The sequence below is a fragment of the Mixophyes fleayi genome, chromosome 12 (assembly GCF_038048845.1).
Source record: "Mixophyes fleayi isolate aMixFle1 chromosome 12, aMixFle1.hap1, whole genome shotgun sequence".
NCBI lineage: Eukaryota > Metazoa > Chordata > Amphibia > Anura > Limnodynastidae > Mixophyes > Mixophyes fleayi.
The window spans coordinates 31,574,939-31,590,210 of record NC_134413.1 but is presented as its reverse complement, the minus strand read 5'-3'; the positions used below and the strand labels follow the sequence as shown (position 1 = coordinate 31,590,210).

The window sequence follows — 15,272 nt, the reverse complement described above, 5'->3', positions numbered from 1 at the left end:
TGTTTCCATGTGGAAACCGTGCACAGTATAACTTTGTCATTAAGTGTGGCACATTTATGCACCCCTATCCAGGGATTCTTTAATGGTACAGACCAGATTTAGTGAATACAGCAGTAATGTGAGAAAAAAATGAATGTTTATTTCCCCATGCAAGGCAATTTCTAGAGGCGGAGCATGAGATGGCCCCAGTTACTTTTTTTCCCGGTGGAATAAGTTATGCAAAGTTAAAGGGGTGGAGATCTGTGTATTGTTCCTGTGCCTCCTCCTGTCTGAATGTCTATGATAACAGAGTTCACACGCCATATTGCTTAACATGTGCAATCTTCACCATACCATAGCTGTCATTCTTTTATTTAAGCCTGATGACAATCAATGTTGCAGCATTAATCTTTCATAATAATGGAATGCATTGTACATTATTGGTATAGCAAATTTTCTCAAGGTCACCAAAATCAATTTGTCTCAAAGACATTGTAAGAACAAACATGGTTATATTAGAAGAAACAGGTCAGAAAACATTGTGTGCAAAATTATGGATCATATAAAAACCTGTATAGGACTAGAAAGGATTTTTTTACTAGACTGAACAGCCACTAGCTAATGGGTCATAGTTGACCGGGAACAACGCCTGATGCATTGATCAAATCTGCTATTTTAGTTATCCAAGTTTGGCAAAATAGGGAAGAGGGAAATAGGGAAGAGGGAAATAGGGAAGAGGGAAATAGGGAAGAGGGAAATAGGGAAGAGGGAAATAGGGAACAGTGCCAAACGAACATATGGATTGTGTGCCACCACCTTTAAACTGATATTGTGATAACACGTCTGCAACATGGTAAAAAGTATTAGCTTGAAAGTAATATGCCACCGGCAAAATGCAACGGTAACTAATATTGGAGTAGATTAATAGAAGAAAACAGCCATATAAAGTTTGGCACACATTCCTGAGAAAGGTGACCAGTGCCAGAAAGACAGGTCAGTATTTAATATTATTGGTTTGGAATTATAAACTGGGTCCACACTTGTGTTGAACAAAAAACTCCACTCAAGAATAATTTTCTCCCTAACAAAGCTCCCAACCCCCATAAGAATAAAGCCTTGTACCCCTGCAGTTTGAGAGACACTGGTCACAGCAAATTAGATTTCTACTAGGCCAACTGGTGGGAAGTGTAGGAAAGTGTGGGCACTAAACAGGTGTCGATGAACCCAACTGGAAAGCTTCAGTTTACATTCAGACTTATCCTGGCTGCGTTTGTATAGGGCACACCTGGGGGTAAATGTATCAAGCTGAGAGTTTTCCAGTGGGTTTGAAAAGTGGAGATGTTGCCTATAGCAACCAATCAGATTCTAGCTGTCATTTTGTAGAATGCACTAAATAAATGATAGCTAGAATCTGATTGGATTTTCAAACTCGCCGGAAAACTCTCAGCTTGATACATTTACCCCCTGGTGTCTTTGTAAGAGTAACTCCTGAACATTGTGCATCCCAAACATGGAACACGCCCCTCTGCCCTATTTAACTGGCAGAGCAGAGATTATTGAGAGAAACATTCATTGGCAGAGTTCTCCTTTAACCATGTTTTGAAAGTAGTTTATTCTTGTGTTCGATACAAATATTGTCAACTCACAAAAAATGTATTTTGGATGTGGCTGCTGTCTGTAGTTAAATACATATAACAAGAGCTAAACCGGTGATGAACGCTTTGAGGACAAAGCACAATAAAAGGACACAAACCAAAAAGTGTTCACAGACCCAAAAGTAGAGGGGGCATTAGGGTGATAAAACCAACTTATGTGAGATGCAATCACAGCATTAGATTTCTTGTCATTACTTTCCATTTCACAACATTTCTTTCTGCATAATGCAAATGCACGTATGCCTACCACCTAACCTTCAAGAGGCCACCACTAAGTCACGTCTCCTATGTGCCCAGGATACCACATTTTACAATCTTGTTATAAACTTTATAAAGCACCCTCTTCTCCACTAATTTGATGGTCCACAAGATGACAATGGCAGGTTTTCTGCAGCTATAAGTACCCAACGTTAGTCTCCTCTGCAGTTAGTCCCTCCTTAATGCAACCGGCACTGTATGCTAATAGATGGAGACAGAAAAGACTTGGCATAGGTGATTACAAATCATTTCTGTTTTTTAGACCATTAGATAATTATTGTGGTTTTATGTCGTGACGATAAACTATTTATAGGATGTGGTCCCATCGCCTTGACCGGGTTGTTGGGTGAATGGTCAAGCTGGACATTTATATGGCTGGGGAAAATAGCAGAAAGATCAGATTGTAAGATGATAAAAAAAAACAACTTACTAGCTATTAGGACGAGAAGCAATGATGCTACAGCTGTTCTTATGGAATTAATTTCATCATACTCAGCGAGATAATACTTAAAGAACATGATACAAACAGACCTTGATAACCACAGATTTCTTAAGTATGATTGTGTTTTTCATACTGGTTCTAAACTATAGATAACATGGCAACATACTTTTGGCATGAAATACAAGTATATAGAGATTACCATTTTCCCCCAAATTGTAGAGAAAAGCGACAGGTTTATTTGCAAAATCTTTGAAACATGTGAGGCCCCAAAAAGACATCCGTTAAATCTGCAAATTAAAATACCGTACAGATCCTAAGTTACCACTTTCATGAAGACCACTACTATAACACAATTTAATCAACTGTTCAAAATATATTTCCATTATATGTCAATGATGAGAGACCATTGGGAAACAAACAAAACATATATGTATATAAAATGACCAACGCTTAATAATAGCTCTCAATTCCGGAGCATCTCCAGGGCTGACATCTTAACTGAACTAGTCTAGCTTAATGATCTGTACAAATAAGTTAAATGCGTGATGGGATAAAACACAGTTATGAATATGTAAGATTTGAGTTGGCTTTCTTAAAGGCCAGAAGGGCAAATTACAAGGTAAGGGTTTTTTTTTGTGTGTGTCAGAGTGATGGATACAGGAGACATGGCTCACCAAACATAACAAAACAGACATCTTAATGCTCAGTGCAAGTCAACAATGGTCATTTAGAAAATGTTATATATTGTAATCATATTAATGGTAGTACATTCGTGGAGTGCCATCCCAGGCCCAGCTAGGAATAAAACATTTTGCACCCACGAAGCAGGAGAGCTCATGTCCGACTCTTGAATCACTTATATTATAGTACTAAATCACCTGTCATGGCATCACAATACACAATAAGAAGCAAACACTTCCCTACTTTCTTAAAAGCAGTAGTTTAGTCCCTTTAAAAATGAACTTGCTAGCCAACCAAGCTATAAGTAGTGTCCCATTGAAATAACAATCTTTTCTTTCTTTAAGTACAAACAGGAAAGGATTGTTGGCTCTACTTTAAAGAAGAATGCTCCTAAATGTATCTTCCGGGGAAGAAAAAAAGCAACCTAAGAAATGCCCGTTTGTTGATATAGGCAGAAAGGGCAGCACTTATACTGTATATGGCTGCACTACAGTTCTAAAGCCAGGGACACCGCACTGCAGAACCTTAAGCAACCTCTATGTATGAAGGAGTGGCTACTGTGCTATTTTCTAGCCCTGGCGTAGGCTGAAACACATTCTTCTAGGCAGTCAGCTCGTTCAGCTGAAGTGTCGGGCAAGGCGTGAGGATCTGTAGTCTGCTCTTAGTTGCACAAAGGAGTGTAAGATGTTCTTGTCCAGGCTGGCCAGCTGCTCTCCAGAGCAAACCTGCTTTAAGTTATCTGGTGCCACAACTAGAAGGTTGCAGAGGGAATGCAGAGTGTCAAACAGCTGCAGCACAAGAGGAATCTGCAAAGTGACAGTAAAACAGCAATGAGATGGATATGTTAGAGATAATCAATAATATGACATATTGATAACAACTGCTCTGGTATTTTTAAATCCAAAATTCAACAGTATAAACTAGTCACAAAGAAATGAGAAATGTTTAATAAAAGAAATAAGGACAGCGGCCCTCCGCCAAATACAAACTTTGAATTCCTTGGCGCATTTCCTGTACTCGGCGACATCGCAGATGGCAAGCATGCCTCCCATTGAGCTGTATGAAAACTGCTGCAGATGCTCGTATATAAGACGATGGAAGCGCAATCCCAGTTCCATAAGTACTGTGTCCACGTTCTTCCCATCCATTGAATTACGGATCTTCTCCACTTGCTTTCGAACATAAAGGCAAACTTTGGAGCAAGCCTATTTATAAATAAAGTCATGGTCATTGAGCTTTTGAGCGTGAATTTTTCAAAGATCCACAAATACTATATTTATTTATTTCACAGTTATATAATTTTCTTTTTTAAATAAGCCAAAATATATCGTACATTATTTGTTTTGCAGGATTTCACATTTTGCAAGACTAACATTTTGCTAAACTTCATTGTTTCACTATGTGAAAGTTTCTCTTCCATCCTGTTTCACATTCTCTTAAAATCCAAAAGAAAGGGGCAGAGGTATAGGGCCCGGAATATAAATAATAGCTTAGAGTGGGAGAAATATATTCCACTTATTCACTGCAGATGGGTTAATGGAATAGCCCCATAAACTAAACAAAACAACAAATATCTGTTAACCACAGTTAACCCCTTTATGGCCAGAGGTAGTTCACACCATGAAACCTTTTTTGTGCTACAATATATATTTTGTTCTTTTCAGGTCTAATTAAGCAAATTTATATTATACAGCTGTAGTTATTGGCATAGAAATAACTAAGGGAACAATTCAGGAAAAGTTTGCTTTTTGTGAATATGCCAGTTTAAATGCCCAAAAAATAAAAACAGAGCCATCTCCTGAAGGCCTTTGGTGAAAGAATGAGCTTTAGAACAAGGGATCGGGTCAAAGAAGAAATCACCATAGCAATCCGACAGAGGAACTAATCAGATCAGCGAACCGTGGCCATCTCGGCCAAACAGAACTATACAGACACCAATGTCAACTGCAGAATCCGAGGAATTGGTGAGATGTGCTCCTAGTTGACAATATTTGGAGATAAAGAATTATAATTTAGACACAATGTCCACAGATCTATCACTGCCAAGCACCATATGTCGAAGATTTAAAAAAGATACTGGAGTGAGGAGACCACTTACCAGGGTCTAAGCTTTGATAATTCAGGTCTGCCTCCCAGGTGTAAAGACACTAAGATGTTCAGAACAACTGTCTCTGCCCATTGCAGAATGAGTGCTTCATGACCTGATGGTTCAGGTAACCAGCAGATTCTCCCCATCAAAAGATGGGACTTGTCCATCCAACAACCCTGGGAGTAAACCACCCTCTGAGATAAATGGATTTAGCTTGCAAGGTGACAGACTGTGGTCCTGGAATAGATCTCTGAGAACATTCATGTGGAACTGCATGTAGGGGACTGCCTCCAGGTTGGAGACCATAGTTCCCACCATCCTCATTTATTACCTGATGGCCAAACGCAAGTTGGTCAGACAAGGAGAGATTAGCTATTGGAGCAAATAAACGTTGTCTTGAGGAAGGAACACCCAGTGTTATACTGTTAAAAAAATGAAATCCAGGAACACAATGATAGCAGAGAGACTTGGGCCCCTTGGTAATCGAACCATTGGCCTCCAGGGTTTGGATGGGCAGATGGAGATGGCAACTCTCCAGGTTTCTGGACTGGGCCTTTACCACTGTATCAAGATACCGAATGATAATGACCCCCCAGTGACCACAAAAGCTCTGCCATGAAAGTTATAATAGATGACAGCTCACAGGGTCAAGGACAAGCCAGAGGAAAATAACCAGAATTGAAAACGTGACTCATGAAGGCAAAAAGGAAGTGGTGATGATCTTCCAAAATGGAAATGTAGAGATGTGTGTCCGAGGGAGTCAAAAAATCCATTTCCCTTAAGGCCTGAATCATGATATAATGTACCCTCCTGAGGACCTAGGGTTTACAACAAAGTGAATGAATATCTACAGCATCTGTGCCCATAGAACTCAACCAGTGACTAGGAGGACTTACAGTCTTCTTTGAAGCCCAGAGAACCATTGTTATAAGGCAGTCAATGGCTTCAGTGGTTGAGAAAAACTTGGCCACCAACGGGAACCTGTAAAAGACTGCTGTGGATATCCCTCCCACACGATGTCAGAAAAAACATCACTATGCAGGTCAATGGAGAAGCAGTGAAGTGTATAGCCCATCATTTATGCCCCCTTATTGGAGTAGGAGAAAAATACATTTAGTCTACTAACTTTTGGGCATACAAAAAAGTTTATTTTGGAACAGGGCAATTTTAATTTAAAAATAGAAAAGTAACATTCTGTATGTTGCCTTATACTGTATTCCTCTATAAAGCAGCTAAAATGGTTGTGGGTAAAAAAAGGAGTTGTGCTTATTAAAGTTTGTTGCTATAAAAAAATATATACCGTGATTCACTATGACAGCAATTACATGACCGGGAACCAAGTAAATTGTCCTGAAATCATTGCTCCATGACTTGAGCTCTGACCAGGTGTTCCAATGGTGTATATTTCAGAATTAATGCCAAGGCATAGCAGTCTTAAATATAGATGGGCAGACACGATTTAGTATAATTTGATCAAATGACAAAAAAGAAAAACTACTTATATTACTTACAGTAGTGTATTGAATTAATACATTATTTTCATCTTCTGGTTTGAAATCAGTCTTTTTCTGCTCAGCAGTCAAAATCTGCTTCATCTGACCAACCATACAGTTTAGTGTCCTGTAGATAAATCAGAATTATGTTTGGGTTTTTTTGTTGTTTTTTTTGTGTTATATGCTACAATGACTGCACATGCCATTCCCTAAAACAGGCTTAGGGATAATTTATAGAACCATTTTTTTTTCCGCAATTCCTATTTTTAAGCCCTTTGGACACATTTGAAATGTGCCTTAAATGTTTGTCAAATGTGTCATTGTTTTAAATAATGGATTTTGCTGCGTTCAATTTTTTTTTGTTTAATGCATGTTAAATTACAAAACATGAAGAAAAAAAAATGCATCTATGCCATTTTCTCTCTAGTGCCAACAATGTAGTCTCTCTACTCTACTAGAAAGCTAACAAATACATGCATACAGACATAAAAAACACAGTAGTTTGACAGGCATAAATTACAACATGTAACTAAAATGAAAGCAACTGCAAAAACACTTCACATGAGCATTTAATGAAATCCCTATTGCTAATGTAAATGAGTCCTTAGGAAACTTGTCCTACTAACATAAAAGGCCGTCAACAAAATTGCACCAACATACATCTCCTCACTCAATACTTTTTACCTTTGCGTTCTAGCTGGTCCATTGTGCAATATGATGTAGTACTTGCCCTTGTGTTTGAAACTCCCATTGTCCCATAGATTGTAAGCTTGCGAGCAGGGTTCTCTTACCTCTCTGTCTGTATGTATTACCCAGTATTGCTTTATTAATGTTTGTTCCCAATTGTAAAGTGCTACGGAATTTGCTGGCGCTATATAAATAAATGATGATGATGACACTCCAGCTTTCGTGGAAGTTCCAGCATCTCCTGCTAGTCAGACTTGGTAAGGCATGCAGAAACCACACCTGAAGTGCCCTGCAGGGCACCTACCTCTGCTTTAGAATCTGCAAAGAAATTAACTGTATTTTCTAACCTGTCAATACCAGTGTCCAGCTTGACCTCCATTTGTTCAATGATATCTTTCTTTTTCTGCAGACATTCTGTCAGTTTCTGAGAAGAGCTGCAGAAAGAAAAAAAAAAGGAGAGAAGGATCATAGGCATTTTAAGCATCACAATATCCGTATTTCTCATGCTTAACAATAGAAAGCAGAAAAAAAACCTTACCTAATTAAAGGCATGAGATGATCATTGAATTGTTTATCAAATAAATGGAAAATAGTGTTGGCCTGATGTACAACATCAAAGAAATATAGGTTGGCATTCTTAGAGTCAGGAGAAGGGATTGCTGGAGAGACAGAAAATGATCCTTCAGATGAAATATATGGCATCTATATCCAACATTATATATGTGGTCTATATACTTGTCTAAGAAATTATCTAAATAATGTTGTATTCTTAACATGGTAAACACTTTTTTTCCGTGAATTTGTTTGTCTATGTTTAGAGTATTTTTTTTGTTAATATTGTCAATTTCTCCCTGAATATTTTGTATACTAGATACTATCCACATAAATGTATGTTATATGTATATAACAAGCCACTATTAGAATAGCGGAGTTTATAATGTCATTTTACAAATACATTCCAGGTTACTGACTTCTGCAAAGAGCTGCATACAACGTGGAACTACAAATTAACTATAAATATTTTCTCAGTTTAAATTAGTGTAAGAAGTTGTCACTCTTCTATTGCATCATACTATTTGCCGTTAACATAATTAGGTAGCACAGTGGTTAGCATTGCTGGCTCACTACACAGGGGTCATGAGGGGACCTATCTATGCAGAGTCTGTATGTTCTCCATATGCGTGTGTGGGTTTCCTCCCATTCCAAAACAGACTGATAGGTTAACCTGATTGCTGATTAAAATGGGTCTGTGTGTGAATTCAAGCTGCAATGAGGCAGGGACTAATGTGAATTATACTTTTCCTCTGTATTGCGCTGAGATATGCAGTGGTACTATATAAAATACATAAACATTAACAATTGGCCATTATTAATATTTATTATTTAAGTCTTTTGAATGTGTCGCTCACATTGCAAAAAAAAAAGTGCATTAACAGTTCTTTCATTAGAAATGCCCAAAAAAATCAGTGATTATTTCTGGGAAATTTTAACAATGTAGGAATGTTCCCATTAAAGTACATGCATTATACTGAAATAATCTTTTCCACATTGAATATATGCTTCAAACAGGCTGTATTACTACTTTTACTTATGAACGGGTGCAGACTGCTGAGATGTCTTCCAGGTAGAGTGCATTGTAGGATTGAGTATAAATAATGGGTGTTTTCAGGTGTTTGTCCAACAGGAACTGTTGTGGCTTATCAAATTGCATTCCCCCCAGCAGATAGCTAGATTACTTGCTTGCAAACATCCACCCGCAACGTCCACTATACATATTGTTCTTTTCCCACAGGCACAAAAATAAACCACTCTTTTTACATATCAGTCATAGGAAAAAGGTGAATGTAATCACTATTGATACACAGAAAATTTTAGGCTTTTATAAGTATATTCTACCAAGTAACAAATTACAACCAGTAGTGCGTGCGTGCGTTGCTTGACAATGCAAACTGTTAATATACTAATTTGATTACGCCCTTTACAGTACACTGTAGATTACTGGCTACACACACATATACACTGTAATGTCCAAGACACCTTTCATCCTCCAGCCGTTACAGAAATGTTTTGAAGTTATCATGCTTCTAGCTGGCTGGGCATGCTAGGATTTGTAGTTCAACAGCTAAAAGCCATAGATCAGTGGTTCCCAAACTGTGTGCCGTGGCTCCCTGGGGTGCCACGGCGATCTCACAGAGCCGTTTGTAAGCAAGGCGGTGGACTTCTTGGTAAATATTTTGGCTTAGGGGTGCCTTGAAAAAATTATGTTGAACCCAAGGGTGCCTCGAACTGAGAAAGTTTGGGATCCACTGCCATAGGTTACCAAAGTCCATTACCATATTCTATTATTATTCTCAACAGTTATTTATATAGCACACACATATTACACAGTGCTTAACAGAGAACATGTAATCTTTCACATCAGACCCTGCCCCAATGGAGCTTACAATCTATATTTCCTATGACACATACACACTAGAAGGAATTTCATCAGAAGCCAACCAACCTGTTAGAATAATGAAACTTACCTCCTAATCCTATTTCCAAGGCATAGTCAATGTGCTCTACGCATAAGTAATCAACAAGTATTGAAAATATTCTAAATGCATTCTTTGGAAGATCAGATAGATCTGAAAGCTGAGGAAAAAAATGGAAATATTTGTAGTAATTATTAAGCCATCGTTATCCAGTGATTATGCAGGGCTGGGATAAGACACTGTAAAATTGGATTTTTGTACCTACGTTAAGTCTTTCCTCCGAATCCATGGGGGACTCTGGAAACACTGGGGTATAGTGCGGTGAAATGGAGATTAAGCACTTTAAATTATCCGGCAAAAGCTCAAGCTCCTCCACCTCTATACCCCCCATTGACTGCTAGAACTTCAGTTATTTTTTTACCAACGAGTAGAGAACAAGCGAGAGGGGAGACAAATGTTTTTGTTTTTTTAACTACAACAAGAAACAGAACAAAAATAGCAGAACAAGAAAGAGTGTAAAGTGTCCTCTATAGATTCAGAGAAAAGGATTTAACAGAAGTACGAAAATCACATTTTCTCATTCCTCCTAGGGGGAACACTGGGGACGCCTCAAAGCTGTACCTCAGGGAGGGTACATTCTGATGTACTGCGCCACCACCTTGCATCAAAAACTGGCATTTCTGGACACAAAACCTGTAGAATTTTGTAAACATGTGCACTGAAGACCAGGTGCCCACCCTGCACAGCTGCTGAGGTGAAGTACCATGTTACACCGCCCAGGAGGAACCCTCAGACCGAGTAAAATGAGCCCTTTCATTCTCGGGAACCGGCTGACCTGCCCCTATGTAAGCCTGTCAGTTTACAGACATCCACCTAACAATGGTCTGCTTAGAGGCCTCTCTTTAGGGCATCATATAGAACCAGAAGGTCCTCTGTCCTGCGCACCTCCTTGGCCATGTTGATAACTTCTGAAAGTCCTAACTATGATCAAAGAATGAATAGAGCCTTCATCATACTGGAATCTACCTTGATGCAAGGCCAGAACCAGTATATGCTGGTTCAAATGGAACCTGGAAACAACCTTGGTTTGAAAAGAAGACTTAGTCCTAAGTAAAGAACTGTGCTCATGGAGAATGAGGAAGGAAGATTTACAGGACAGAGCCCCAGCTTAGAAACTCACCTAACTGTAGAGGATGCTATAAAGGCATCAAATCCCAGATGTCACCAGAGGAGAGTATGGAGGCCGCACATGCACAAATCCCTGCAGAAAGGTTTGCACCTCTAGTAGAAGTGCTAGTTTTCGCTTGAAAAAAACAGGGAGGCAGATACCTGAATGTTCATGTTGCTACGTCTCAAGCCTCCGTCCTGGCTGTCCTGCAGGAAACCTGGAATCCCAGCTAACCAGAATGAAGAAAAATACCCTTGTAGCTCGCACCAGGAAACATAGGTCCTTCCAGACCCTATGATACTTCCTGGCTGATACCAGTTTGCAAGCCCTCAACATGGTCTGTACCACACAATCCGTAAACACCTTGGCTTTAAAGGGTCATGGCCTAAACAGTCAGAGGTACGCTCTGGTGGGTGCAGGAACGAACCGTGGCTTACAAGGTCTGGTCTTAGAGGGACCCTCCACGGAGGAGCCTCTGACATGACGACCTTCTTGGCTAGTCCAAAGTAACCAGGATCAGTCGGGTGTGCTCCCTCTACCTTCTTGAGAACCTGGGATAGCACGATTACTGGACGGAATATGTAAATGAGGGGAAAATAACAGGAAGACGACATGGCGTCTGTTACCACCACCTGGGGGTCCCTTGTCCTGAAGCAATAGGTCTCCACCGTGTGGTTCAACCAGGATGCCAACATGCTGATGTCTACCTATGCACCAGCTGCTGGAAGGCATCTGGGTGTAGAGACCACTCCCCAGGATGAAGGGTCTTCTGGCTGAGAAAGTTGGCTTCCCAGTTGACTACATCTGAGATAAATACCAACACAATTACCAGAACATTTAGTTCTGCCCAGCGCATGATCAAAATAGTTTCCTTCATGAAATGGGGCACTCTAGGTGCCGTCCAGTGGTAGGGCCTGGAAACTGAAATGCTGGAACTGTACAGCAAACCTGAGGAGGCACAGATGCCTCTCCCAGATCTGAACGTGTAGGTAGACATCCTTGATGTCCATGGACACCATAAACTCCCCACATTCCATACTGTTGATTACAGTCATCCTTCTTGAATTTGTCCACCTTGACGTGAACATTTAGAAATTTTAAGTTGAGGATGAGCCTGAAGGACCCGTATGGCTCCTGTACCAAGAAAAGATTGGAGTAGAACTCAAATCCAGCAGCAAACGTGCTCCCACGACAGGGGACCCCAAGAGTGAAGTTTGCCCATTATGCCGACTGCTGGATTAGAAGCTGGATGTCTTGGTGGCTAAGGTCTGTTGGCACCCACAAGAGGTGAAGGTCTTACCTCTGGAGGACTGGCTCCTTGCCTTATCGGGGCAGTGATGGACGCAAAAAGCAGGCATTTAAGGGGGAAAAAAGATGTCTCTCTCCCCCCCACTATAGCCACTGAGATGATTTTATCCAGCTCAGGGCCGAACAAAGCCTCCCTCAAGAAAGGCAATAGCTTAAGTGTCTTTTTGGACTCTGCATCCGTCTGCCAAACCTGCAGCAAGAGGACTCTGCGTGTGGCTACCAGTAAGACAGAGATTCCTATTTTGTTAAGTAAGCACTATGGAGTCTTTGTCTCAACTCTTTCATGCTGCGCCCATCATGTTGTTTGTTCTCCTCTTCACTTATCTTATGATTTCCTTCTTTATTCTGTCTTTTCTTTTCTTCTCTTGTGTTGTTCGTAGCTCCTCAGTGTGCTCCTCACTGCAACAGTCGGTCGCGAGGACGACATGCCCGACATTCAGTGCACAGGGAGGAGGGGAGTGGAAGAGTACGCCGATCTGTCAGAGAGGTTTATTTTATTTTATTTTTCTACTTCTGTAGGGCCGGTGGAGAAGAGGAGGATGATCGGTGGGGGGAGAGCCTCTCAGTCTTGGTGCCCCCTGTTCTGCTTACCTCACTTACCGCATTCTGCCAGGCCGGACCAAATGATTTTGTGGGCCTTATCTTATAAGGCCTGCCGGACAGACCTTCCCCACCCTTGGTGTAGGTAGTGAATAGACAGTGAGAGATAGTTTAAAAAAAAAAACACTAACAAGGCTTACCACCCCCATACTAGAGACCCTGCACAGAAATAAGATATGACGTAAGGAGATAGTAGCTGCTGCTACATTAGAAATGGTTTCTCACTCTAGATTTGTCAGGCTTGCCAGGGTGAGAAGCCCACCAAGGAGGAAGTCTAGCAAAAACAAATGAGTTGCTATCACCTAAGACCCCCACCCCCAAAGCGAACTTGCTGTCTAGTGCTGACCTATGAGGCCCAGGGATCCTGCACCCACTACTCTACAGTGGGTCAGGGGCTAACCTACAGTAATGAAACTGGCAGAAAAGTGAGTCATCTACCTGGAAGCCACCTGGCTCGTGGTTTAGTTCTGATCCGTTCGATGGCTGTCAGGCACAGAGATCTTGGTCACTACCTGTGCTTGAATCTACCAGGTTCCCTCTGGAGGCATTTCAATGCTGAGAACAGGCAGGCGACAGAAGGAGGCACCGACCACAGTATCTCCGTTTCCCTCTCTGTGCACCCACCGCCACTATAGTTGAGTGGGCTTCCAATTATGAAAACAAATTTGCAGTCATAAAAGAATATAATAAAGAAAAAATTAAAACTGCCATGGTGGCTATACAAGAAAAAAACAAACAAGCCCTGCTCCTGCAGTCACTAAAAAGAACAGAAGTCATAGCAGCCAATAGGCGTATAGAGGGGAAGGAGCCAGAGCTTTTGTCAACTAATTTGAAGTTTCCAAGCTACATTTCACCACACTCTATACCCCAGTATTTCCAGTGTCCCCCTAGGATAAATCAGAAGTTAATTGGTGTGATAAGCAATAAACATAACACAATGCTAAAGGATCAATAAACGTGTCTACAATTTCACCAACACGCTGCACCTATCAATGGGCCTGCTTCATTAAGGTAAGATCTTCCCAGTGGTAAAGTTTTTCACAGAGCCAAAATGACAATAGGTGCACTTACAGGCTACATTGAAGCCCAAATGATACCACCCCAAAGAGGAAAGTGTAGAAATAGGGACAATTGTGTCACGTAAGTCAGTATGTAGCAATGTTCACATCAGTGGTAATAAAAGCAAAAAAAGTACATATTCTAGTGGATGAATGCAAAACCCCAACTTAAGTAAAAATGGCAAAGAAGCGACAATGTTCAGGATCTGCTGCACGTTACCTTGTGACATCTTTCAAAGGCATGCTTGGTTTCCTGCAAGAGGTTTACCACCACTTCTTGGGCCAAAAATGTCTCACCGTGAGTTTCTATACTTGGTCCCAGAGGAAAGTTTGTGCGCTGCCTAATCCTTTCCTTTAGTTCTGAAATACTGTCACAGAAAAAGGAAAAGAATACTCTAATACCCATGTACCAGGAAATATAATATAAATGGAAATGTGGGTGTAAAGTCTGATCAGCAATGTCCATGCATAATAGGGTTATAAATGTGGACCCCTGTCTCATTTACACATGGATAGGGACACTAGCCTAATTTGGCATTAGGGTAAAATGCACTGTTCTGTCAATATGAATTTCCAGTGCTTCTTTCATACAACAAGTGCAGAGGAGTATTACCTCCGTTTTCCATACCAAACAGCAAGCGATATCTGACAGGTCTTAGACAACTAAAATAAAGGCAACTGATAAAGTACAAAAAGTTCAAACTGCAAAGCCCAACATGTCATTTATATCTAATCTTGTGGTGTCACTAATAGACATCACAATGGAATAAGACTCAGGCTTTTGTAGTGTTCTTAAGTGAATCTTTGACATTTAAGGAAACTATATAAAACTGGTAACTGTTAGAAAAGGGATATGGCTGATAACATACTAGTTCAGGGAGCAGATTATTGATTTAGCCAAATATACACAATCTATATGAGCAATAACAAAAAGTTGAAATATACTACTTACCCTCCAGTTCCAATCGGCCTCTTCTGATGGTTCTTGGAATCATAATATCGTTGTAAGATCATTGAACTCCGACTTCTTAAATAAGCAGTTTCTACATCAATATAGTTCTCCAAGTAAGAAATGAAAATTGACTTGATCAACTTGGACAAAAAAGTCTGCTTGTCTGTTCCCAAATTGAACTCCATTAGTTTACTAGAGAGGTTAGTTGTTCTGTAGAAGATATAATAAACACATATATCCAAAATAAATACATGTCACATAATCCATCTTCTAGGTCTAGTGGCAAGTATTATCTAGTGGTAAGTCTTCTGCTATGTCCGATAGACATCTTTTAAAAAAGAAAAAAATTATACATTCCTTTAAAATAGACTATAGCGAAGAGACTATGTTCAATGAATATAGGCATTCATATCAAACATGTTTGAATA

At 40.2% G+C, this 15,272-nt stretch overlaps 1 protein-coding gene across 1 annotated transcript in view; it reads right to left on the bottom strand.

The window, feature by feature from the left end:
* Positions 1-1,566: 1,566 nt before the first annotated feature.
* Positions 1,567-15,272, bottom strand: part of EXOC5 (exocyst complex component 5) — a 41,123-nt gene continuing 27,417 nt past the window's right edge. Inside the window, exons 11-18 of the mRNA XM_075193595.1 lie at positions 14,845-15,054; positions 14,113-14,260; positions 9,810-9,918; positions 7,823-7,943; positions 7,632-7,718; positions 6,616-6,724; positions 4,005-4,220; positions 1,567-3,821 (exon numbers count right to left, since the gene is read on the bottom strand). Coding sequence (XP_075049696.1) covers positions 3,633-3,821; positions 4,005-4,220; positions 6,616-6,724; positions 7,632-7,718; positions 7,823-7,943; positions 9,810-9,918; positions 14,113-14,260; positions 14,845-15,054 — 1,189 coding nt within the window. The 3' untranslated portion in view covers positions 1,567-3,632. The remainder of the gene's footprint in view (positions 3,822-4,004; positions 4,221-6,615; positions 6,725-7,631; positions 7,719-7,822; positions 7,944-9,809; positions 9,919-14,112; positions 14,261-14,844; positions 15,055-15,272) is intronic.